This window comes from Polypterus senegalus, chromosome 14 (genome assembly GCF_016835505.1).
Source record: "Polypterus senegalus isolate Bchr_013 chromosome 14, ASM1683550v1, whole genome shotgun sequence".
Lineage (NCBI taxonomy): Eukaryota > Metazoa > Chordata > Cladistia > Polypteriformes > Polypteridae > Polypterus > Polypterus senegalus.
In genome coordinates, this window is record NC_053167.1 from 135,022,207 (window position 1) to 135,048,860 (window position 26,654).

General features: G+C 40.6%; 1 protein-coding gene across 2 annotated transcripts in view; it reads right to left on the reverse strand.

Annotated features, from left to right (window-relative positions):
- Positions 1-26,654, reverse strand: part of orc1 (origin recognition complex, subunit 1) — a 55,217-nt gene that overhangs the window by 25,840 nt on the left and 2,723 nt on the right. For both annotated transcript variants that reach the window (XM_039734752.1, XM_039734751.1), the window contains exons 2-9: positions 25,594-25,703; positions 24,335-24,456; positions 22,020-22,195; positions 16,257-16,578; positions 12,827-13,124; positions 10,374-10,487; positions 7,223-7,427; positions 6,072-6,178 (exon numbers count right to left, since the gene is read on the reverse strand). In XM_039734752.1, coding sequence (XP_039590686.1) covers positions 6,072-6,178; positions 7,223-7,427; positions 10,374-10,487; positions 12,827-13,124; positions 16,257-16,578; positions 22,020-22,195; positions 24,335-24,456; positions 25,594-25,691 — 1,442 coding nt within the window. In that variant the 5' untranslated portion in view covers positions 25,692-25,703. The remainder of the gene's footprint in view (positions 1-6,071; positions 6,179-7,222; positions 7,428-10,373; positions 10,488-12,826; positions 13,125-16,256; positions 16,579-22,019; positions 22,196-24,334; positions 24,457-25,593; positions 25,704-26,654) is intronic.

Sequence of the window (26,654 nt, forward strand, 5' to 3'; positions counted from 1 at the left end):
TCTATTGGCTTAAGAATTACCGGAATATTTAAATAAGGAGTTTAAGCAGAAAGTGTAAAAAGCTCTGTGGTATTTCAAGTCTAAAATTTTAGGAATGCTAATGAGGTATATCTGAGGTGGGCTGGCGCCCTGCCCGGGATTTCTTCTTGCCTTGCGCCCTGTGCTGGCTGGGACTGGCTCCAGCAGACCCCTGCAACATGATATAGCGGGTTAGATGATGACTGACTGACTAATGAGGTATATGTTGTTTGATTGTAAGTAATAAATAAAGTACCACAATGTGCAAATAATGACAGTACAAGAGTGCTTCTTGTAACCCATTTCTAAGTTATACAAGCCTCCTATTTATGCTATCAAAAGTGTGAGCTAAAGAGCAGTTGATTTTAGAAAAAAAAAATATTTTAATGAATATAAGATAATGGCAAACAGATGCAGAAGGTCACACAAATGAGTGGATTAAAAAAAGAGAGAGAGAGAAGAAAAGTTGGAAGAGTCAAATCAAGAATGCTCCAAGTTATTGCTGAAATTTCAAGAAATGCATGAAAAGAGCCACCTGGAATGACTAAACATCTAAAAGATACCAGGCTGAATGGTGTGATTGAAGATATACCTACTCTGTCTCTGTAGTCTTTCATACGGTTGGTTGCTTTGCTCTTCCATAAAGTTTAATTGCTTTATTGATTGTTAAATAATAAATTTACAATCATAGATTATTACATTTTTTCAGTTGTGGCAATCAACTTTCATGACCTGTACTACTACATTGGTGAACAGGCCCATTGCCTAATTTTACTTGATTATTCTTACCTCTTTTATAAGACACTTTGGTTAAAAGTGTCTCCCAAGCAAGTAAATGCAAATGAAAATGTGTGCACTGCCACCCACTTTGTCCCCCCCCCAAAAAAAACAAACAAACAAAAAAAGAAGATTTAAACACTGCTTAAAGATTACAATTTAAGCCTGATTCCCTGCTTGTATGTTTTCTGTATTAAACCACGGGGGGCTAGGAGCCAAGCTCCTTTCTCAACAGGGTTAGTCAGGGTGAGGGAGAGAGCACACTCCCAACAGAAAGATTACAGTGACATGTATACCTGGGTTAAATCTGAAGGAACTACTGACGGTTAAGTAATTGAAGGTAGTTCTTGTAGCAAGTGTGCTTCAGCTGTGAATACCGGGGTGAAATCTGAGGGAATTATTGATAACCAAGTAACTGAAGGTAGTCCTTGTAGCAAATGTACTTCAACTGTGAAATGTGCATATCCAAAGGTTATTAAGTGCAAGAAGAGTCAAACTAATAGTCCCATTAAAATGATTCTGTTCATGTGAAAAGGGGTTTAGGATTTAAGGAGAGGTGTTCACGATAAACATGCATAGCACTCGCCTTCGTAGATAACACCACCTTACCTATAACATTTCATTTATATGGGAAGAAATTTCTCAGTTGACCTGACCTGATGGGGGGGGATGTAATTCAGGATAGATTTACTCAGACTAATTTAAAGTTGCATCCCTATGTTAATCGAGTATGCAGTGTGACTTTGGTATTTGAATTCATTTCATCCATCCTCTTCCGCTTATCCGGGGTTGGGTCGCGGGGACAGCAGCTTAAGCAGAGAAGCCCAGACTTCCCTCTCCTGGCCACTTCTTCCAGCTCTTTTGGGAGAATCCCAAGGCATTCCCAGGCCAGCCGGGAGACGTAGTCCCTCCAGCGTGTCCTGGGTCTTCCCCGGGGCCTCCTCCCGGTTGGACATGCCTGGAACACCTCACCAGGGAGGCATCCTGATCAGATGCCCGAGCCACCTCATCGGACTGCTCTCGATGCGGAGGAGCAGCGGCTCTACTCCGAGCCCCTCCCGGATGACTGAGCTTCTCACCTTATCTTTAAGAGAAAGCCCAGACACCCTGCGGAGGAAACTCATTTCAGCCGCTTGTATTCGCGATCTCGTTCTTTCGGTCACTACCCATAGCTCATGACCATAGGTGAGGGTAGGAATGTAGATCGACTGGTAAATTGAGAGCTTCACCTTACGGCTCAGCTCTTTTTTCACCATGACAGACCAATGCAGAGCCCACATCACTGCAGATGCCGCACCTATCCACCTGTCAATCTCACGGTCCATTCTTCCCTCACTCGTGAACAAGACCCCAAGATACTTGAACTCCTCCACTTGGGGCAGGATCTTTCCCCCAACCCTGAGAGGGCACTCCACCCTTTTCTGGCTGAGGAAACCCTAATTTCTTGTAAATTAAACACTACAGGCTCATACTATTCCTCGAATTCAAAGTAATATGCTGTAAATGGAAGCAGAACCGTAATACAAGCTATTATTTTCATGCACTGAACTTAACTCTTTACAATAGAATAGCCTTCTTATATATATACGTCTACGTGTGGAAGTGTGTGTGTGTCTATCCAGCCACGGAAGTGTGAGGCTACAGCATGAAGCTCAAAGAAAGCGAATGTCGCCAAAGTGAAACCAACGAGAAAAGAGAAACTTGCTTAGCCGCTAATACACAAGCGAGGCGAGCACATTAGCAAAACAAAACCTCCAAGGAGGGAGAAACTTGCTCCCGTCCATTGTCTATCAGCGGCTAAACATGCCGCCAAAACTAAACCGCCGAGGAAGGATAACCCTGCTTAGCCGCTAATGCACAATCAATACGATTGACTGATTGAAGTGCCAGAATCCTTGGTTTTTAGGAGTCCTGGCTTTTTACAGCACGGGCTTACACGGCTAGTATAAAATAAAGATTAATGTAGACAACTGTAAGGTAGTAGAATTAGGTTTCAAAGATTTAGTACATTGTAACTGGGATTATTCTATTGATTGACATGCACTGGTTTGATGTCACAATTTGTGATGTCAGACAACGAAGGACAGATGGGAAAACTTTTTTTTTTTTAAGCAATAAAACAGGTTTGCCTTATATACTTATGTATAAGTCGGTCTTGAAACCCAAAAAAAAACCAGAAAACAACTTATACGCCTGTTCAAAAATGCAATACTTGATGTTAATAAAAACATCAGTTTCTCAGACGCATCAAATTTTGTTGCAGCAGCGCAGTTACCAATTTCTTTCGGCACTTCAATGACATTTAATTTAAAACCAGCTTCACATTTTCTTCTGATCAAACACTCTATTGTAGATAAGGGATGCTCTCACGATAAAGGTGTATGATGGTGTGGGATACAAAAAACAAATCAGAGCAAACGTCGCTTTGGAATAGTACGGGTATTACCGTGTGGTCACGTAGAGAGAGAGAGAGAGAGAGAGATGATACAGCGTACTGCCGCACCCACATAGGAAGAAAAAAGGCTGTGTGCTCCGTGGTTACTCTCTCAGGGGGGCATTAGCATATCAATTTCTTGGACCAATAGCATGAGTTTTCCGCATTCGATTTATACGACCGACATTATAAAAAAATACAGGAAATTATACAGTAAAATCAAGTCCCGACTTATCCGCGAGTATATATGAAGCTTATTATAGTTAACTAAAACTAATATCAAAACGGAAACTATTATTTAAAAAACACTTTTTTATAAACAAATAAAATTAACAAAACTGAAATGAAAAACTAAAACTAAACGAAACTATTAAAGTAGCTGGAAAGACTAACTGAAATAAAATAATTAACCAAACAATTTTAGTTTTTGATTTAATTTTCTTGCTGTTAATTTTTAACTCTTATAACAACATTTAACTCTAAAACTGAAAGACATCCACTTCAAGCCGCCCGCATTTATTCATCCAGTGAATGGCGGCTGGTCAAGGAAGGCGGGTGTTCAAACAGCATTTGCAGTGACAGAGCAAGCTGAATATGCTTGTAAAGCGTGTGGAATAGAAAACGATTTACATGCTGCCTTTCTTTGCACTTGTTGTGAATCAAGATGCAATTCAAAACGCCTGAAATCGGAATGTGCTGCTCAACAAAAACTTTACCATATGGACAGAAAAATCACGAGTGAGTAACGTTTCAGTTTGTTTCTCAGGTGCATGCCACTTCACACTCGAAGTATACAGAAAGTATTGTAATCATTAAAAAAATTCGACCTTGACATTTTGATGAATCTTGACGTTTTAGACCTCCCCGAGTCCGAAAATACCATTTTGTGGAATTATGTCTGTGTGTGTGTGTGTGTATATATAACACAATATCTCAAAAACACAACTAGATAGATGGATGAAATTTGGCATGTGGTTGTTACACCAAAACTGTAGATCTGTATTAACCTTTGGGCCAAATCCATTAATCGAAAGTGGTACTTTACCTGAACACATACTCGATTTTTTTTTATTCATGCAGCTGCAGAGTAGGATTTATTCAACTCTACTTTTATAATAATTGTTCAGTATATTAATTTGATTTGTTGTTGTTTGTTGTTGATGGTTCTTTAATGTGCATAATTGTCTTGCGGATTACTCCTCAAATATCCATCCCCATATTTGAGTACACGAGAAAGGCTAGGGGAGACCACTCCCGATTTTTGAAAATAAAACAGCACTGATTGAGAGACTGACAAGGTCATCATATAAGATAAGCATATTGTTGCTGACCAATCTTTTTTGCTTTAAAAAACGTAATTTAACAACGAAGCTTTAAAAACCTTGCAAAATTCCCGAGTCGGCAATGTCTCTACTGAACTACAGGTAGGTAGGCAAAGAGAGTTTGCCAAGTGGTGAAAAGATAACATACTAATTTGTTTTTGTATTTATTCTAAATTAATTTATTTTTTTCAGTTAATATTTACAGCTCAAAATACCTGATATTGTGAAAATAATCCAGTAGCAGAATTATGCTTTAAAATATCTTTCCCCATTTGTTTCTCTCTCATATCAGTTGAAATATCATATTTTTGTTCTTAACATCAGCCATATCATACATATTGCATACCAGGGATTTTTCCTTCTCTGGATAAGCAGGTTTAGATAATGTATATACTGTTCCTAATCTCAGATGCTGTCTCAGTCATTTTGTGCCTGTCCATACTCCTATTACCTGCTCTTGCTCTGCTCATTATAGGTTTACTGTTCTTATGCATGGGCTATTCAGGTCTCACTGTCCCTAACCTTGACACTACATGCTTGTTTTTCTTTGTTTCCCTCAATACAGCTAGGTGGGGTCTGCACACTCATTTGAGCCTAAGAGCTTTGTTCTTCCCTAACCCCGTGATGTTCATGGTCACACCTGTCAGAACACAGCAGAATCTATTTTCTTATTTTTTTTAGATCTTTCCAGGCCTGCAGGTGCAAAATTCTGTCTATAAATTGTTTGTGCCTGAGATGGAATCAGAGATCAATATGGCTGGTAGAAAAAAATACAGCCTAGTGTTTGAGATTTTTGAATGAAATATTGAAGGCATTCATTATAAGCACATTGTCTTGAAGCGGAATATGTTGTGTGCTGTAGACATTTAGAGTAAAAAAAACCCTCACACCTTAAAATTCACCTAAAGTTCGTTACAAATTGGCCCATTCTGGGCAATAAAAGGATAAGAAAAAAAAGTGCAGACAGTCAGCGCAGATTTGTTCAGCACAAATGAAGTAGAAAATATTTTAAAAATTATAAAATTGTGTAAAATTGTTCATATTCAGTATCTGGTTTTGATTATGCTTGCTTTTATCAGACAAAAACAAAACCAAATAGTAATGCGTGTCGTGTAGTGTAGTAAGCTTCCACTAACAAACTCATATTCTATCCAAACCCGTTAAGTGTATAGTTCTGTTTCATTGTGACACAAAAACTAAACTCCATAGTAGCTCTTTAACCATACTATAATTACAAAACAAAAACTGAAACTAATATATATATAAAAATAAAAGTAAACTAAAACTACACGAAGGAAAACTAAAAACTAAACTGAATTTTCAAGTAAGGTCAGAAAAAATATACAAATAAAAACTAATATAAAGAGGCAAAACTGTAATAACCTTGGTATATATGCTATTACATTTTCACACCCATAACTAGCCGATTATATAAAAAGATAAACACTACTGTAAAATGCCAATATTACACCGATTAATCATAATCCACTTCCAGAATTTGATAAAATATATTTTCTTACCAGGCCCTTGTCTCCTCTGAAAGACTTCTGAGTTTCCTGGAGGCCTGGGATCTTGCAGACCTGCTAGGAGTGGCACAGTAAGATCCCTGTGGGGTTCTTGGAATTGGCTGTTGAATGAGTTGAAGGAAATGCATTTAAAAAATTGAGCAAAGTTGATTTTTCCTTTCAGCATTGTAAAATGAGCAGACAGTATGACCTAAGTGTTTAGAAACTTTGCTTGAAAGCATAAATCTTCTTGCTATCATACACATGTTGTGAAAGTTGAAGCATGCCGATTAATCCACCTGTGTGTCCCAATAGCAATAACAGGCCTTTGAGAAACTTGTGGTGCATTGTTAATGTAAATTACTTCGTGTCATTGCCCACCATGACAAGCACGGAGTTATTTTTTACAGAATCTTCCAATTTAACACTGTTTATTTGGTTGATGCAACAAAGCAGATAGACTACCGACACAAATTTTAATAACTAAATCGACAAAGAGCTAGTCACAATTTTTGCACTAACATATAAAAATGTGAAAAACAAAATCCTCTAGAAAATGGTAGAAGGCATTGTGAAAAAAAATGTCTTGGATGTGAAAAAAAACTGCAAAGTATAGTAAGTCAGTTAATTATCATCATCATCATCACAAAGGATAAGGTACAGCTTGATGATTTTGAAATTTCTGAATCCTGTAATCTAAGCATGTCAAGAAAGTGCACATTTACTGCAAAGGAAGGACCCTTCAGCCTTCAATAATGAGGCCTTTATAGATGAATTTACTATCAAACTGCAGTTAATCCAACTAATATTACTGTAGGAATGGAAGAATTGTGTGCTGCTTCACACAGCATATAATTTTTGTATTGAATCCTGCGATTGTGCTTTTACATTTACAGTCTTAAGGTTTTTTTTTTTTTTAAACTTTAACACAATAACTTGTAGTTATTTTCATCATGATTAATAAACATTTCAAACAAGCAGCTTAAAAAGTAACATTTTACACAACTAGACACAAAAAGAAAGCTAATTAACTGGTTCACATTAAATATTTAAAGTGCGGTATGCTGGTTGTATACCCTTGAATTACTAAGAAAAGCAAGTAACAGAAAACACAAGAGCACAAAGGGGGTGCACTTGAAGCTCACCACCCCAAAAGTATACCATACCGTTTTGTTTGGCGTTGTGCTTGATTTCTGTGCTGAAGATTTCCGAGAGCTCCTGAGTGTTTTAGAGGGTGAACTGCTACTTCTTCTCTCTTTAGTTTCACACTCCAAGTCATCTTCATCACTACTACGCGATTTTTTTGAGTTATCAAAGTTCTTTTTGTCATTTCTACTTGACCGAGTTCTACGGTCTTCACCAGAGTTGTCCCTAAAACGCAACAGAATATTTTATTTAAGGCATTTCTTGGAATGATTCTCCTAGAAGTGGTGCTATCTGCGACACCACAAACTTGTAATATCTATCTACAGCACGTTACAAAAACAAAGAACTATAGTCAATTTTTTAAGATGACTAGGATGGGTAGGGATGTGGCGATACAGTATGTCAGTCATAGTGCTGGGCGGTATGACCAAAATTCTATATCACGGTATTTTTCAAAATTACACCGGTTTCACGGTATACAACAGTATTTTTTTTCCAATGCATGAATGGATGGATTTTAACCACATTTTCCACTACAATTACTGCCGTAGAATGGCTAAGAATAACCTATTCCACTGTCATGAGAATTATACATTGTACAAAAAAACATTTTAATGTGCACACAAGTATTAATACAGGTTGGCATGGCAACATACAAGTGATAGTTTTCAAGGGGGTGGCAACTAATGAAGAGAAGGAATCACATTGCTTGACAGTTGCAGTGAAAATATAGAACCTTATTGAACAAATTTTGCAAACAACTTAAACAAATGTTGACAACATATTTTAAACCATCCAAAGAGGCATTTAGATTTGGTCAAATATCCAGAGGTGCTTGTCAAAAGTTGTATTGCACTGAACATGACTTAGAAAAGGAATAAATAGTGAATATTTTTTGTAAACCAACTACACTTTCTGTAAATGTTAATCTGTGTCCACTGACACGTTAGCTATCTGGATTGTAATGGCGTTGGTTATCTTGATCCACCACTTGCTCTTTTTTGTCGCAGGCAGTACCTCTAGCAAACGTGTCTACAAGCAACATCTGACTCAAATGTCCTCTAGCTTTTTCAGTTTTACCTGAGGATTTGGAGGGTGCCAATCTTAGTTCCATACATTCATGGTACTCCAAAGCATGTGTGCGGCTAAGGTGGTGCAGCAAATTGCTGCCGGCAACAACTTTAGCTCTACAGCAATTGCAGTAAATAGTTGTGTGGTCCACATCCGATCTTTTAAAACCAAAGTAACTCCAGAGGTCAGACACGGCTCCTTATTTCGTGTTTATGACACATTCACAACCCTTTACATGGTAAATGGATTTTGTTTTTGCAATTTGGCTAACTTCAGGTGTACACACTGGATCCCATAGTAGCAGCATTGTGATTCAGCAATATACGAGGGGCAGTCAAGCTAAAGTTAGAAAATGAAATGAACCTTAACAAACCGGATAATGTAATTTCTCAAATGTAGTCCTGTGACGATGCGGGTTCAGCTCCATGCTCCCATCCGCTGTTCGAGAGCCCTTGAACCCTACACCATCGGTAATGCTACCGAGGAGCTAGACAGTGAGGCAACAACAAAGCAAGAGGATGATGTACAAAGTGCAATGTGCTTTTATTTAAAACAATAAAACAAAAAAGTGTTTAAATAAATAGTGCAGTGATTCAAAAGTTCAAAAAAATCTTCATTAAATAAATAATCCAAAGTGAAAAAAGTGGAGGTTAAAATCCATTAGAAAAACAACCTTTAAAACAACGAGGTTACAACCATGCTGGAAGCTGTCCCGTTTCTACTACTGGCGGCCTCCTACTTCTCCCGTTTGGACTTCTCAATGGGGGAGTTGTCCTACATGCAGCTGACCTTCTCAATGTCTATTTCTGCAGTCACGATTGCCTCACCGATCCTTGGCTCCGGTCGGCTCCTTCGGACAGCGACTTGGGAATTTCCCCGCGATCAAGGCTCTCATACTGGGGACACCACTCCCGACTCCGGCTGCCTTCCGTGGCCTTAAGCGGAGAGTCACCCACCTTCTGGTCACTCCCGCACTCCAAAGCAAACTCTGCGGGAGCGACCACAACTACTACTTCTCCCAGGTGTCGGCCAAACACCCAGGCTGCCTGCTCAGCTACCGCGATCCTGCTCTCCTGCACCGACTTGCCCGTTCGCTTCCTGCTTTCTCCTGCAACCTCCGTTTCCTTCTCTTTTTCTCTTTCCTTTTTTCTTTCCCCTTTCTATCCTACTCACGCTTCTATATATTGAGAGGGAGGCCATAGCAGCTGCAGCACATTAGCAGCCTCAGGAACAATCATGGATGCAGGCAGTCTCTCACCTGTGCACTTAGGTGAGAAACGCCCACACCGCAGATCGCCCCGAGATCTGCTACAGCCACCACACCCTCGCGGTGATATATATATATATATATATATATATATATATATATATATATATATATAAAAAATATATATAAAAATGGCCTTTGCTGAGAGAGCTGTGGACCCATAACACCACAAGTCCCCACCCTTCTTAATGCAGTGCCTGGATTCCAGCAGAATCAAAGGTTTGTTTTGTCCTCGTCACCACACGTGCACCGCTTTCTTCATGTCATCATCTGTCTTGAGCCGACGACCACCCATATGTTTCTTTAACAGTCGAAAAAAAAAGGTGGAAATCACACGGTGCCAAATCTGGCGAAACACGAGGGTGTGGCAGTACCTCAAACTTCAGTTTCTCCAGACAAGCCTTGGTGTTCTGAGCAGTGTGTGCGTCATCCTCTAGCAGCAAAAGGACTCCTTGAGACAGCAGTCCTCGCTGCTTGGATCAAATAGCAGGCTTCACACTGGTCTCCAGCAAGTCACAGTAACTTGAACTAGTGACAGGAGTACTCCTTGGCATGTAGTGTTCGACTCGGGTGCATGAGTGGTGGTGAGGACAAGACAAACTTTTTTTTCTGCTGGAATCCAGGCAGGTGGCGCAAGTGCATTGAGAAGGGTGGGGACGACACTGAGAAATGACAACATCAGGTCTGTTAAGGTGTGTTCCATTTTCTAATTAATCCTATTTTCTATCTTTAGCTTGACTGCCCCTTGTAGACAAAACGTTTGCTTGCTCTCTCTCTCTCACACACACACACACAAAAAGGGACATTTGAACAAGAGCAGACAGTATGCTTACTTTTTCTCCTTTCTTCTGGGAGCAGCTTCTTTCTCTGCGATTTTCTGGGAAGCTCTAGTACGGAAACAGACTTCAAGCACGTCACCATTTAAAGGAGAGATTCCCAAAAGATCCCTGGTTAAAAAAAAAATTTTATATATTACACACATACAAGCATGCACGCACACACGCACGCACGCACACACATCTATACCCTAAGCAGAAGGTTTTCACAAAACAGGATGAGCAGGCTGGTGATCAAGGCAGGGTAGTGCACCTTATTTTTTTGTTGTTTTAATAAATTTGTAAGCACTTGCAAATAATCTGATTATGACCAGGTAGATTTTTTTGTCAGGTACCTGCTCATAAGACAGAATGAGCCCGATATGCTTGCCTTTAGTAGTAAAGGCACACCTACATAAATATGCATATATAATATATATTTACCAGTAACGGCACACTGAACGTTATATACTTGACTTAGTTTTCCTCCTCTTTCTCTGTTTATCATTCGTTTGCTCAAAGGTTGATGCGCTTGCTGCTTCCTGAGCAGCTCTTTTTTTCTCCACCCTAGCGGCCCGCTGCTTCTCTTCTTTCTCTGCATCTTTTTGTGTTAAAATTGATTAAGTCACTGTTTGTGTTGCAATTACTTGGTATGTTTTCTTTAATTTTTTTCACTTAAGCTGGTACTAAAGTCTTCAATCTGCCTCAAGAATGATTTAAGATATGAAGAGGTAGGGGAAGTGACGGCGAAGGTGGTAGGGATGAGAATGGCAGACGTGTGGTGGCCACTGCCAAGAGTCGATTCTACAATAAAATAAAAATAAAAAGAGGGATAACCTTGGAGGTCAATCATCACCCCGTAAGTGGATAGTAGACATCACGTAGTATATGTGTACCAAATTTCAAGTCAATAGTTCAAACAGTATGCGAGCGACAGGTGATCTAAAATCCTGGACAGACAAGGTACCGTATTATAGAAGAAGATTTTAAATAAAATAAAAAAAAAAAAGTTGGTGGCATGGATAATTCAAACCACTGGGTCCAACAGCAAAGTAATAAACTCACCTCAAAATCAGCATTCAAGCTGGCTAAACCGACCAGTCATTAAAAGCCTGTTTCATCTTTGAAGGTGGGTCACATATTCGGATTAAACTTTCCAAGTGTTTCTGCATTTTTGTTTTTGCTTGTATCCCCATTCCCCCAGTCTAATTTCCTGAGACAGACTGGACTGGTTGCAGTCAGTAAACTGCCCAAAACGAAAGTGCATTCTGTGACAAATGCAGGTACTACTTAGGGTAGTTTGGATGACAGGTAGGTTTCTGGCTCTCGTAAATCTGGACATACATAAAGTGGGCATGACAATAGACACGCAACTGAAGGATCGGGAGATTTGGTTTATCCGCACTCACGTATGTATGCACTGAGACGTTTGCCGATTTTTTGACATTCCACATATTATTTGTTGATGGTATTATTTATTCCTGAGATCTCTATATACTTGAACACTCCCCAGAAATCTGAAGCCAAACGCTGTTTTTTTTTTTTTTAAAAAAAAAACCACCCCACACACTATTTTGATTAAACAATGGCAGGCTCATTGTCAAGTCCATTCTTAACACACTGAGTTATTATTTATAAAATAGACCTTTATATATGCAATTTTAACCTGGAATAAGAGAGGAAAAGGCAAAATGAGCAAAGTATCAGGATCATCCAATACTGAAAGCAAAAGAGTATATAAAACTATCATAGAAAAATTTACCTCACAGTCATGAAAATGAATAACTGCCCCCCCAAAAAAAGCAACTCATTTTCACTTTACATGATTGCCATCAACTTTATAAGCTCTCAGCCCTTTCAATAGTATGGCTGACTGAGACGCTCAAGTCAAGTAACAATGGCTCAATCTCTATCCATTACTCTGTGTAACCTGAACAATTCACTTGACCAGAAACTGCAGTTGCACTTTGCCTTGACTTACATGTTGTTTAGGATTTATTTGGCATCAGCTAAAGTAATGGATTTGTGACCTTTCACATTTTTAATTAACTTGTTTGTACAGTGTGTTGAGAGGATGTGTGAGAAAATAAAATTAAAACTAGCATGGCATTTCTTTCAGCTGCTCCCATTAGGGGTTACCACAGCAGATCATATTCTTCCATATCTTTCTGTCCTCGACATCTTGTTCTGTTACCCCCATCACCTGCATGTCCGCTCTCACCACATCCACAACCCTTCTCTTAGGCCTTCCTCTTTCCCTCTTACCTGGTAGCTCTATCCTTTGTACCCTTCACCCAATATGCCCCTCATCTCTCCTCTGCACATGTCCAAACCAACGCAATCTCACCTCTCTAACTTTGTCTCCTAACCATCTAACTTGAGCGGAGCCTCTACAACTTACAAAACACCTTACTCCCACGCGTTCAGTGTCAGATACAGATTATTTAGGCTTTACTTTGTATGTCACCTACTCTGAGAGTTCCTGGTCATTGGTATTCTTCCGGATTTTCTTGGCTGGGGTGTCTTCATTTAAAGGTATCAAGCAGTGCCTACTTGTTGGTTGGATGGCTCGTTTTTTACCGACAGGGGAACTCTCCATTGTGTCTAAATTGAATCCATTTTCATTTGCTTTTGTTGGAGATGCACTAGCCACACTGTTCGTTCTTGTCAATTTAGAGTTCTTGCTCTCCAGGGAGATAAAGACCCCATCTGCATTGAAGAGTTCTTTCAAGACCTCCTTTCCAGTTAACTTGGGAGACTTCACTGGACCTGAAATGAAAAATATAATGTAATTCAGGAGAGACGGGGAGGAGAAAGAAATGGTAGATTGGAAAGAGTTAACCGGTGTATGATTTAAAAAAAACACAACATTCTTAAAACAAATTTCACACTGTAAATCGACTAAATTAAAGTACTTTATTTTCTGTCATTATCACTTGATTAACTAACTGTCTAAACCAGGGGTGTCACACACACACAGTGGTACCTTGGTATACATCCTTAATCCATTCCAGATCCTTAGACTTATACCTAACAGGACGTATACCAAACGAATTACAAATTTTTTCCATAAGAAATAAAGGGAAAATGATTAATCCGTTCCCATGAAAAAAAATCCTATTGTTATTGGCATATTATATACTGCTCAAAAGAATTAAAGGAACACTTTTTAATCAGAGTATAGCATAAAGTCAATGAAACTTATGGGATATTAATCTGGTCAGTTAAGTAGCAGAGGGGGTTGTTAATCAGTTTCAGCTGCTGTGGTGTTAATGAAATTAACAACAGATGCACTAGAGGGGCAACAATGAGATGACCCCCAAAACAGGAATGGTTTAACAGGTGGAGGCCACTGACATTTTTCCCTCCTCATCTTTTCTGACTGTTTCTTCACTAGTTTTGCATTTGGCTACAGTCAGTGTCACTACTGGTAGCATGAGGCGATTCCTGGACCCTACAGAGGTTGCACAGGTAGTCCAACTTCTCCAGGATGGCACATCAATACGTGTCATTGCCAGAAGGTTTGCTGTGTCTTCCTGCACAGTCTCAAGGGCATGGAGGAGATTCTAGGAGACAAGCAGTTACTCTAGGAGAGCTGGAGAGGGCCATAGAAGGTCCATAACCCATCAGCAGGACCAGTATCTGCTCCTTTGGGCAAGGAGGAACAGGATGAGCACTGCCAGAGCCCTACAAAATGACCTCCAGCAGGCCACTGGTGTGAATGTCTCTGACCAAACAATCAGAAACAGACTTCATGAGGGTTGCCTGAGGGCCCAAATGTCTACTGCACCCTGTGCTCACTGCACAGCACCAGGGAGCTCAATTGGCATTTGCCATAGAATACCAGAATTGGCAGGTCCACCACTGGCGTCCTGTGCTTTTCACAGATGAGAGCAGGTTCACCCTGAGTATATGTGAAAGGCGTGAAAGGCTCAGGAGAAGCCGTGGAGAATATTATGCTGCCTGTAACATCGTTTAGCATGACTGGTTTGGTGGTGGGTCAGTGATGATCTTGGAGGCATATCCATGGAGCGACTCCCAGACCTCTACAGGCTAGACAACGGCATCTTGACTGCCATTAGGTATCAGGATGAAATCCTTGGACCCATTGTCAGACCCTACGCTGGTGCAGTAGGTCCTGGTTTCCTCCTAATGCACGACAATGCCCGGCCTCATGTGGCAAGAGTATGCAGGCAGTACCTGGAGGATGAAGGAATTGAAACAATTGAATGGCCTTCACGATCCCCTGACTTAAACCCAATAGAACATCTGTGGGACATTATGTTTCGGTCCATTAGGCGTCGCCAGGTTGCTCCTCAGACTGTACAACAGCTCAGGGATGCCCTCATACAGATCTGGGAGGAAATGCCACAAGACACCATCCGTCGTCTCATTAAGAGCATGCCCCGACGTTGTCAAGCATGCATACAAGCTCGTGGGGGCCACACAAGATACTGAAAAGCATTTTGAGTAGCAGAAATTAAGTTTTTGAAAAAATGGACTAGCCTGCCACATCTTCATTTCACTCTGATTTTAAGGTGTCTACACAATTGAGCCCTCTGTAGGCAGAAAACTTTTATTTCCATTAAAAGACTTGGCATCCTTTTGTTCCTAAGACATTGCCCTGTCGTTATTTGTATAGATATCCAACTTCATATTGAGATCTGATGTATCCAATGTGTTTCTTTAAAGTGTTCCTTTAATTTTTGTGAGCAGTGTACATTGATGGCGTTATATAAAATAATATAAACACTGCTTAATACTAAAATACATAAATACAAAAGCAATTAGATGAAATAAATGAAAATTTAACCTCACTTTTTAATAACGCGTTTTTCACAATCATAGATACCGTCGTTCTCGGCATACGGTATGCAGCAGCCAAGTCCCGGATACGCATGCCACCTTCAAACTTTTCAACAATCAATTCAAATTTATGCAAAAAAGCACAAAATCACGTGAAAATTTACAGAAATATAGCGCGGGTTGTTCACTGAATGCTAGCAACTGCCGTACTGATGCTTGTGGGCAGTTGTGGCTTTGTTTTGAGAGAGGTAAACAAGGGTGGCGGGCAGAGTTCTAGCATGCGAGTCGTATTCCAAATAAAGGTTGTATGCAAAGCAAAATTTTCGCGTCCAAACAAAAGTATATTTATTTATTTTATATTTATTATATATATAATATTAAAAGTTATGCATTTATTTTGAGGAGTTTATAAACTAACAATTTTTTGAATATCTATTTTGATATCAAAATTTGGTTCCGGTGTAAGCTAAATATTAGCAAACTTACATTGACTGCATTAAGTAAATTAAAATTTTGCAGTTTTTCCAACAGCAATTCTTCTGTAATTAAAAAAAAAAAATTCTAAAACAGGAATTTTGTAATTTTCATATCACCACAAAAAATAAAAGCAGGTATCTGTGTGGTTGATCAGAACACAAAAGCTCACTACTGAGCAAGGACTCTGATGAAAGAACTTTATGATTCTCTAAATTCAGTCCCGGCATAGAATAACAGAAAAGAAACCCATGAAGTTAATACTTTTAACAATTTCTATTGGTGTCGAAATAAATCGAATTTGTAATATTTCCCTGTGTTATCTGAAAAAGAGAAATATTACAATGACTCCGCATCAGCTTTAACAAAAACAAGTTAAATAGCATTGAAACGAAGTTGTTCCACTGGGTGGCACAGGATGCCCAGGTAATGGACTCATGACTCATACCTTTGGAAAGAAAACATTTGCATTTTTAAAACACCTTTTATAAGCAATTAAATATTTACGATAAATCCGCATTACACAGTGTAAAAACAGTTAATATTTATAAAAATGTCCACTTGTATTTGCTAGAAATTTACAGTTAAGTATTTAAAGTTGAAAACAAAAATCCTACTCACTGCTGAGCTGGAGTTTCTTTCGAGCCCCTGGCGTACTGCTTCTGTTAGGAGTCTTTCTAGCAGATGGATCCTTCGAATGAGAATTTTTGGAGGCAGAATGGCGGGACTCCACTTCTTGGATTGAGACAGCTTGATGTCTTTCTAGTGGAACTTTGCCTGGAGATTCTAAAGTCTTGTCTCCCCGAATACAACTGACCCCTTTTAGAAAAACATCTACTGGTAGAGCTTTGAATTTTTTCCCATCCCATGAGAACTTGGCATACAGAGTGTTCCCCTTCCTTTCAGCCACTGGGAAAGGAGTCTCTGGTGACAGGTGTATAACCTAAAAGTAAAGAGCTTATCAGGCATCTAGACATGGCATATAGCAGATATAGAAATACAGATGTTACAAAAAAGGAACAGTGTCAAGATTTTATGAAATGCTCTGTAAATACAAGTCAGGCTTAACATCACTGTATTAATTGAATATGTAAACTTAATGAAAGTGTGTGGTTCTGTTATAGTATAATAGTTACTAATATACACTGCACCAATATACTACACTTATGATAATAAATAAACCTATGCCATACACTGCATGACATTAATAAGGAAGAATATACACTGCTCACAAAAATTAAAGGAACACTTTTTTATTGGGCCTGGCATGAAATCAATTAAACCTGTCTGATACTTTTCTGGTTGGTTAAGCAGCTGAGGTCATTGTTAATCACTTTCAGCTGTATTGGTGTTCATGGACTTAATGACAGGTGCACTAAAGTGGCAACAATTAGAAAACCCTCAAAACAGGACTGGTTTTACATGTGGAGGTCATTTCAAATTTCCCCCTCTTGATCTTTTTTGGCTGGTTTTCCACTCGTGCTAGTTTTGGCTTGAGTAATCATCTCTACTGGCAGTATGAGGTGATTCCTTAACCCTACAGAAGTTACACAGGTTGTCCAACTTCTCCAGGATGCACATCCACAAGTGTTGCAGCAAGAAGGTTTAATGTGTCTCCCAGCACAATCTCCAGAATATGGAGGAGATTTCAGGAGACTGGCTGTTATTCTCGGAGAGCTGGACAGGGCCGTAGAAGGTCCTCAACCCATCAGCAGGACCGATACCTGCTCCTTTGTGCAAGGCGGAACAGGCTGAGCACTGCTCGTGCCCTACAGAATGACCTCCAGAGGGCCACTGGTGTGAATGTCTCTACCCAAACAATCAGGAACAGACTTCATGAAGATGGCCTGAGGGCCCGACATCCTGTAGTGGGCCCTGTGCTCACTGCCCAGCACCGTGGAGCTCGACTGGCATTTGCTCAAGAACACCAGAATTGGCAAGTCCGCCACTGGCCCTGTACTTTTACAGACAGAGCAGGTTCACCCTGAGCAGCTGTGATAGGCGTGAAAGAGTCTGGAGAAGACAAGGAGAACGATATGCTGCCTGCAGCGTCGTTCAACATGACAGGTTTGGTGGTGGGTCAGTGATGGTCTGGGGAGGCATATCCATGGAGGGGCGCACAGACATCTACTGCGTAGGAAATGGTGCTCTGACTGCCATAAGGTATCGAGATGAAATCCTTGAACCCATTGTCAGACCCTACGCTGGTGCAGTAGGTCCTGGTTTCCTCCTAATGCACAACAATGCCCGGCCTCATGTGGCAAGAGTATGCAGGCAGTACCTAGAGGATGAAGGAATTGAAACAATTGAATGGCCTTCACGATCCCCCGACTTAAACGCAACAGAACATCTGTGGGACATTATGTTTCGGTCCATTAGGCGCTGCCAGGTTGCTCCTCAGACTGTACAACAGCTCAGGGATGCCCTCATACAGATCTGGGAGGAAATGCCACAAGACACCATCCGTCGTCTCATTAGGAGCATGCCCGGCGTTGTCAAGCATGCATACAAGCTCGTGGGGCCACACAAGATACTGAAAAGCATTTTGAGTAGCAGAAATTAAGTTTTTGAAAAAATGGACTAGCCTGCCACATCTTCATTTCACTCTGATTTTAGGGTGTCTACACAATTGAGCCCTCTGTAGGCAGAAAACTTTTATTTCCATTAAAAGACTTGGCATCCTTTTGTTCCTAAGACCCTAAGGCCCTGTCGTTATTTGTATAGATATCCAATTTCATATTGAGATCTGATGTATCTAATGCGTTTCTTTAAAGTGTTCCTTTAATTTTTGTGAGCAGTGTATTTGGTTCACTCTTTTCTTATTTCCATGCCAGACTAAACATAAGGATCCAGGTCAGTGCTGTGTATGCATAAGTTTTGGAGCATTCAGAAGAAAATATTCTTCGACAACTGCAATAAGAGATAGAGATGGGACTGAAGAAGCACCAATAACAAATAAAAATATGTGAATAAAAATGCATAGCCGGACTCCTGTTCATCTACAGTTTGCAAAACATCAAGCTGAGACAAAGGGCAATATGGCTACTGATTACATACAATTAATTCTGGGGGTGGTGGTTCAGATTCATTTTATTTGAATGTTTTAAGTTCCACATAAAGATGAGAGTTACACTTCAAACTAAGAGACAAAGAGCGGTTCAGCAAATCTTCCTTGATGTTGTTTGCGCATATGCGCCGAACAGCAGTTTGGAGTACCCACCCTTTTTGGAGACCCTGGAGGGGTTGCTTGAGGTCATACCTTCTGGGGACTCCCTCATCCTGCTGGGAGACTTCAATGCTCACGTGGGCAATGACAGCGAGACCTGGAAGGGCATGATTGGGAGGAATGGCCCCCCCAAATTGAACCCGAGTGGCGTTTTAATATTGGACTTCTGTGCTCATCACGGATTGTCCAAAACGAACACCATGTTCAAGCATAGGGGTGTCCATATGTGCACTTGGCACACTCTAGGCCTCAGTTCGATGATCGACTTTGTGGTCGTGTTATCGGACTTGCGGCCACATGTCTTGGACACTCGGGTGAAGAGAGGGGCGGAGCTGTCAACTGATCACCACCTGGTGGTGAGTAGGCTTCGATGGTGGGGGAGGATGTCTGTCAGGCCTGGTAGGCCCAAACGTATTGTGAGGGTCTGCTGGGAACATCTGGCAGAGTCATCTGTTAGAAGTAGCTTCAACTTCCACCTCCGGCAGAACTTCAACCACATCCCGAGGGAGGTGGTGGACATCGAGTCTGAATGGGCCATGTTCCGTGCTTCTATTGTTGAGGCGGCTTACCGGAGCTGTGGCCGTAAGGTGGTCGGGTGCCTGTCGAGGTGGCAATCCCCGAACCAGTTGGTTGACACTGGGAGTGAGGGATGCCGTCAAGCTGAAGGAGGAGTCCAACAGGACCCTTTTGTCCCGTGGAACTCTGGAGGTAGCTGATAGGTACCGGCAGGCCGAGCGGAATGCGGCTTCAGTGGTTGCCGAGGCAAAAACTCGGGCGTGGGAGGAGTTTGGGGAGGCCATGGAGAACGACTTTCGGACGGCTTCGAGTAGATTCTGGTCCACCATCCGGCATTTCATGATGCCTCCTAGACGCCTCCCTGGTGACGTGTTCCGGGCATGTCTAACCTGGAGGAGGCCCAGGGGAAGACCCAGGACAGGCTGGAGGGACGATGTCTCTCAACTGGCCTGGGAACACATCACGATTCCCCCGGAAGAGCTAGAAGAAGTGGTCGGGGAGAGGGAAGTCTGGGTATCTCTGCTCAAGCTGCTGCCCCCGTGACCCGATCTTGGATAAGCGGAAGTGGATGGATGGATAGATGGACATATATATGTTTGGTATCATTCTTTTCAGAATTTATTGACCTTTAATGTGTTGTGGTTTCATTTTCAGATTCTTATTCCATTTTTAAATTATAAACTAAAAAAATATCACAAACTCGCGTCCCGTGAGACGAGAGTTTGTGCCAAGAGATTTAACCACCTCCGGGGCCGGAAATAAAAGACAAAGAGTGGGACAGCTGCTGTACAGACTTTTAAATGTACAAAGTGCCACATGAGATGCAGATCACGTGGCACGGCTGCAGCAGCAGCAAGCCAACAGCTGATCCAGCAAAGAGGAGATAAAAACAGAAAACTGTATTTTTTCCCCATTGTATCACCATTTAAGAGGGGGTTTCAGAGGAGCGACCCCATCTCCTTGGGGTGCGTTCAGCCCCCCTCTTCACAACACGAGTGGCAGAGACACGAAGTGGCTGGCACATAGCACACGCAAGGGGGGGTTGGGCAAGTGAAGCGAGCAAGGAGGAACCCCCTAGTTTTTAAATAAGAAAATATTTGTTAATCTACACAAATTCAAAAACTAATTGTTCATTTATTGTAATATATATCTATTTCTATTTCCTATTCCTATGCTGCATTCCATTTACCTCGGAAGTCAGGCGTTGGAGTTGGGAATGATGTCACACCAGAGTTGACCACGTTCCAGTGAGACATTTGGTAAACCAAACTCCCCAGCAACCTGTCCCCAGACAGAAGTCACATAGTACTGTCCACATGACTGATTTAATGAGACACAGAGAGAAGTGCTAATAAACGCTGTAATATACTATAGCTTTCATTAAAGTTTATGGTGTAAATCGCAACTTTGGATTGATGTCATAATCTGAAGTCGGACAACCTCTGGCTGGAGAGAAGAGCCCCGAATTTCCGAGTTGAAAATCCAACTTATGGGGGCGTTTCAGTTGAACATCAGGACTTGCGACTCGGAAATTCAACTTCCCACTTTACTTTTGTCAGTTCAGTCACTCTGTTGCCACGGCTATCATTACTGATTCTGCCATCTTCCAACTGGGTCCACAGCACATGGCAGAAACATTAATCTGTGCCATACAGCATACAATTCTTCTACTCAGTCTCACTTTTGCTTTCATTCTCACTTAAACTCACTTTTTTACACATATATAGGATTTTTCTGACACTACAGATATTTTTATATATACAGTATAAACTGAAAACTCTAATCAGTTTTCAGAGTAGAAAAATATGAAGTAACTAATAGAAAAAAATGTTATGGATTGGTCCATACTTTACTTCTATGTATATTTATGTTACTCTTTAGCAGTACCAAGCTCTTCACTGCATTAACGAACTTCAGTGCCATGGCAGGTGCAGTCTGAACATCATTGATGTCGGCCGCGTCTAGCCCCTCCTCCTCTTCCCGTTGATTGGCGGCTGGAGTAGACGCCTTCAGGTTTTCGCATATCTCTGTCGACTCCACTTGCGTGCACGTCGGTTAAGCGCACACTTCGCTTAGCTGCACATAACTTGCACGGTCAGTCGACTCCGCTTAACCGCACGTGGCGATCTCGTCTGGAGGTGACTGACCTAAAAAATCATGAAACGGGAATACTAAAGGCATTGCAGCAAACCGGAAATTGCAAATATGCTAATTGCAGCTAACTGAATGCAGTTAGCAATGGAGTGTATAGCAAAAAAAAAAAGTGCCCAAAACCTGCACTGCAGCTAGGCGGAGATTGCAGCTAATCGAATTGCAGGTAAGTGGAGTTGACTGTATCACTTTTAGACAGAGAACAAAGTTAAACGGTACAGCACACTGTACATCCAGTACAAGTTGCCTATTAAACACAGTTTTAATAAAGCTCCTAGCGAATCAGACTAAACACCAAGAGTTGCAACTAAGTTGATCCACCATTCCAAACAACCTGTTGGGAACCTCAGAACAACAGGTATAAAAAAACTAAAACATCATTCCCATATTGTAGCAAAAGCAGCAGCTTTAATGCATTCAACCACCAAAAAAAAAAAAAAATGGAAATCAGGTTTTGCAAAGGAGCCACCATTTCAGGGTCTATAACTCACCTGGGCTGTGCAGATGATCGTCTCTGCATCAATATCAGAGTCACAGTTCTTGATGTTGTAGAAAAACACCTCCTGTGCGTACGGCTCTCTGCCAAGCAGTTTGTGTTTGCTGAAAGGTATTTCACCGATGCGAACAAACCACTGCACCTCAGCTCGCTTGCCAGAAGAGCCACTGCCTACAACAAACAAATAAGTCAGCAATTACTGAAACATGACTTTTAACACAGGCTGAGACTGCAACAAATGTTTTTAGTTTAGGTAGTTGTATATCTTTTGTATTTATAAAGATAATCGCACCACAACGTAAAGCACTATGATGATATGATGCAAAATTATATATACCGTATATGCTCACATATGTCTGGTCTTGAAACCCAAAAAAAATCAATCATAAAATCTGACCCCGACTTTATTCGCCCATTCAAAAATACCACACTTAATTTTTATTTATTTATTTTTTTACATCTTTTTGCCTCCATCAATCACGCACAAGTTTCTCAGATGCATCGAATTTTGTTGTAGCAGCCCAGTTACCAATTTCTTTCGCCACTTCAATGACGTGCAATTTAAAACCAGCTTCAAATTTTCCAAACAGTCCATCATAGAGAAGGGATGCTCTTACGATAAAGGTGTATGAGGGGGCGAGATACAAAAACACACAAATCAGTGCGAACGTCGCTTCGGAATAGTTTGGGTATCACTGTGTGTTCATGTAGGCACAATTGACAGAGTGAGAGAGGTTAGGAGCACACGCTGATACACATACAGTTAGGTCCATAAATATTTGGACAGAGACAACGTTTGTCTAATTTTGGTTCTGTACATTACCACAATGAATTTTTAAATGAAACAACTCAGATGCAGTTGAAGTGCAGACTTTCAGCTTTAATTCAGTGGGGTGAACAAAACGATTGCAAAAAATGTGAGGCAACTAAAGCTTTTTTTTTTTTTTAACTCAATCCCTTCATTTCAGGGGCTCAAAAGTAATTGGACAATTGACTCAAAGGCTATTTCATGGGCAGGTGTGTTCAAGTCCGTCGTTATGTCTTATCAATTAAGCAGATAAAAGGCCTGGAGTTGATTTGACGTGTGGTGCTTGCATGTGGAAGATTTTGCTGTGAACAGACAACATGCGGTCAAAGGAGCTCTCCATGCAGGTGAAAGAAGTCATCCTTAAGCTGTGAAAATAGAAAAAAACCCATCCGAGAAATTGCTACAATATTACGAGTGGCAAAATCTAGTTTGGTACATCGTGAGAAAGAAAGAGAGCACTGGTGAACTCAGCAACGCAAAAAGACCTGGACGTCCACGGAAGACAACAGTGGTGGATGATCGCAGAATCATTTCCATGTTGAAGAGAAACCCCTTCACAACAGCCAGCCAAGTGAACAACACTCTCCAGGGCTTGGTCGGCGTCTCGATATCCAAGACTACCATAAAGAGAAGACTGCATGAAAGTAAATACAGAGGGTGCACTGCAAGGTGCAAGCCAGTCATAAGCCTCAAGAATAGAAAGGCTAGATTGGATAGAAACAGCCAAATGAATTCTGAGGTGTTCAGAGACATACTGTCTGCTCAAATCCAGCTAAATGCCGTCAGATTGATTGGGCGGCGGGCGTTTCATGATACAGATGGACAATGACCCAATACATATAGTCAAAGCAACGAAGTGGAAAATTCTTGAATGGCCAAGTCAGTCACCTGATCTTAACCCAATTGAGCAGGCATTTCACTTGTTGAAGACTAAACTTTGGACAGAAAGGCCCACAAACAAACAGCAGCCGAAAGTAAAGCCGCTGCAGTAAAGGCCTGGTAGAGCATTAAAAGAGGAAATCCAGCATCTGGTGATGTCTACGAGTTCAAGACTTCAGGCTGGCATTGCCTGAAAGGGCAAAGGGTTTTCAACCAAGTCCTAGAAATGAACATTTTATTTCCAGTTATTTCATTTGTCCAATTACTTTTGAGCCCCTGAAATAAAGGGATTGTGTTAAACAAAAGCTTTACTTCCCTCAACCCACTGAGCTGAAGCTGAAAGTCTGCACTTCAACTGCATCAGTTGTTTAATTTAAAATTAATTGTGGTAATGTACAGAACCAAAATTAGAAAAAAGTTGAGACTTATGAAATTTATCCAAAGAACAGTGTTCCGTTTAAACGACAATAGTTACACTCAGGATCTACTGTTGAAAATGAATACTTATTTATTTACTAAACACTTCTTTAAAACTGAGACAGAGAATGTCTAGGAACATGAGGGCCAGTCAAGATGGCCAAGATTGATATATAAAGTTAACACAGCATCACAAGACGACTAACCATCATCATATAGTTTGAGCAGCCTTGCAACATAAGGATTTTCTTCATGGTCTCCTTCTATTAAAATAAAATCTCCAGTTCTTACGATTGTGTTGCTGTCTTCCGATTTCACACAAAGACCTCTGGGGGGGTTAAAATAAAAAACAAAAAAAAAAAAAAACAGAGCAGAGACATCATAATTAGTGAACTCAACATACAGTTAAACTAAAAATCTAACTACACATGATTAGAATAAAATCTATAAAGTCTATCTTATGCAGGTTTTGACAGAGTGTACCTCACAAGACTCGGGTGTAAACCTGTTCCATTTATAGATACTTCATCCATCACTCGCCAACACTCCTCGGCCTGTGCTACGTGCCAGCCACTTCATGTCTCTACCGCTTGCGTACGTGGATTTCACTTTCACCAAACAACAAATCTTTTAATTCTCACAGATATGCCTCTTCATTGGGAAGCAGCAGTACTTTTCCCTGATGGCAACACAAATTAGACGATCTACATGTCTCCGACTTAAACTTTAAAGCCAAACGATATATTCAACCTCTTTTCGCTGTTCTGTTATTTCACCGAGTAATAATTTCCGTTTCTTTGCACTTTACTATCAGTTCTTTGAGACTTTCGAATTTTAGTACTTCCATTATCTCAAAACTGCTCTGCATGTGTATCGCGCCAACATTTTTGAATTCTATGACGTTCTACTTTGTCATCTACTCTTTGTCTTTTATTTCCGTCCCCGGGCATGGTTAAATCTCTTGCCACAAAGTCTCGTCTCGCGGGACATGAAAGTATCTCTCTGAAAAAGTCTTGTCTCATCCCAGGATTTTTTTATTATAATAGACAGATATGTATAGAAAAAAATTAAGGTTTTCTTATTTTATTAAACAAGAGTTAACGTTAATCTTCTCAAACCCATTTTATCGTCGTACCTGCCAACAAAAGTGATTTTTAGGAATTCTTCACTAGCTAGGAAAACATTCATGCAAATATATCCTGTGTAAACAAAACAAATATAATAAGACTTCAGTATTTAGTAATTTGTACAACTTATACATTTTATCTGAGAACTTGTTAGTGTTCTGAACCTGCACTTACTGAAAAACATTATGCAAAAATAAACAGAACTGCGCTGACATTAAAACAAGGTTATAAAGTGCAATTGTTTCCTAGTCACCACAACAACCAGAGCTAAAAACAGACAAATGATAAAATCAAAGAAAAATAAATATGGACAAACAAAAAAAAAAAAACACACTCACTCATAGACAGCAACTTGTAACTTTCTGTCGATCAGAGAATCCTTCCCAAACCAAGAATAGTGTCTCTGTTTCTTAAGTCTAGTAAAGTATCTGGACATCCTGGCGTTTCCCTGAATAAAAAAAAAAAAATAGAATGGAAATATTAATTAAGATATAAAATTTGGCAGAACAAGAAACTCTTCTCTTGTAACACAACTGTCCAGATAACATGTTTTGGAGTTGTAGTAGAGAACTTAACTCATCAAAGGAATGCAGCACGAATATGAGAGAAACATGTAAACCAGGCAAAAAAAAAAATCTAAATGCAGTGTTTTGTTTTTATTTAAATTAATGCGTAAAAACCTTCCTCAAAATACCCAGTTGTTCAGACAGTCTTTGTTCTTAATGCTAAAGAATCTGTTGTCACATTTACTTTTATAACAGATTTGTCCACTTTAAAACAACAGAGTTCCTTTACAGTGAAAAGTTGTTTTATGTTGCTTCTTACAGATTCGTTCTGCACTGCAATAAAAAGTTAGCCTGTGTGACAGTCAGTCGAGGCACTTCTATAATGGAAGGTCTGGGGGAAATGGGAATGCATATGGCACTACCTCCTGCAGAGCTCTAGATAGCAGTGCGCCCCCCTGTCCCCCCGGTTGCAGTGGTGTCTCAGATTCCAACAGGTTTACATGGGAGTTGGAGTTCGCAAGAGCCTCAGTACATCAAGCTTCCCCCACACCTGGGAGTATGTCCAGATCATGTTGATGGGCCACCTGAAGTGCTCCCAGGTGCAGCATAAAAAGGTCCGCATCACAGCATTCAGGGAGCCAGAGTCGAGAGGAAGGCAGTGAAAACTTGCTAGGAGGAGTGAAGGAGGCAGCGGAAGAGAGGGAGAAAGATGACAAAGAGTGTGCTCTCTTACATTATTGCATATACTTGTGGCTGTGGTGGTGGGAAACACTTATTTTAAAGAGGTTCCAACGAATAAAGACTCTCTGTGCTTTCACCTTGTGTCCGCGACTGTTTGTGCTGGGTGTTTAGGAGGCTGGAGTGCCCCCTGGTGCCCACACCCGTTATCAATG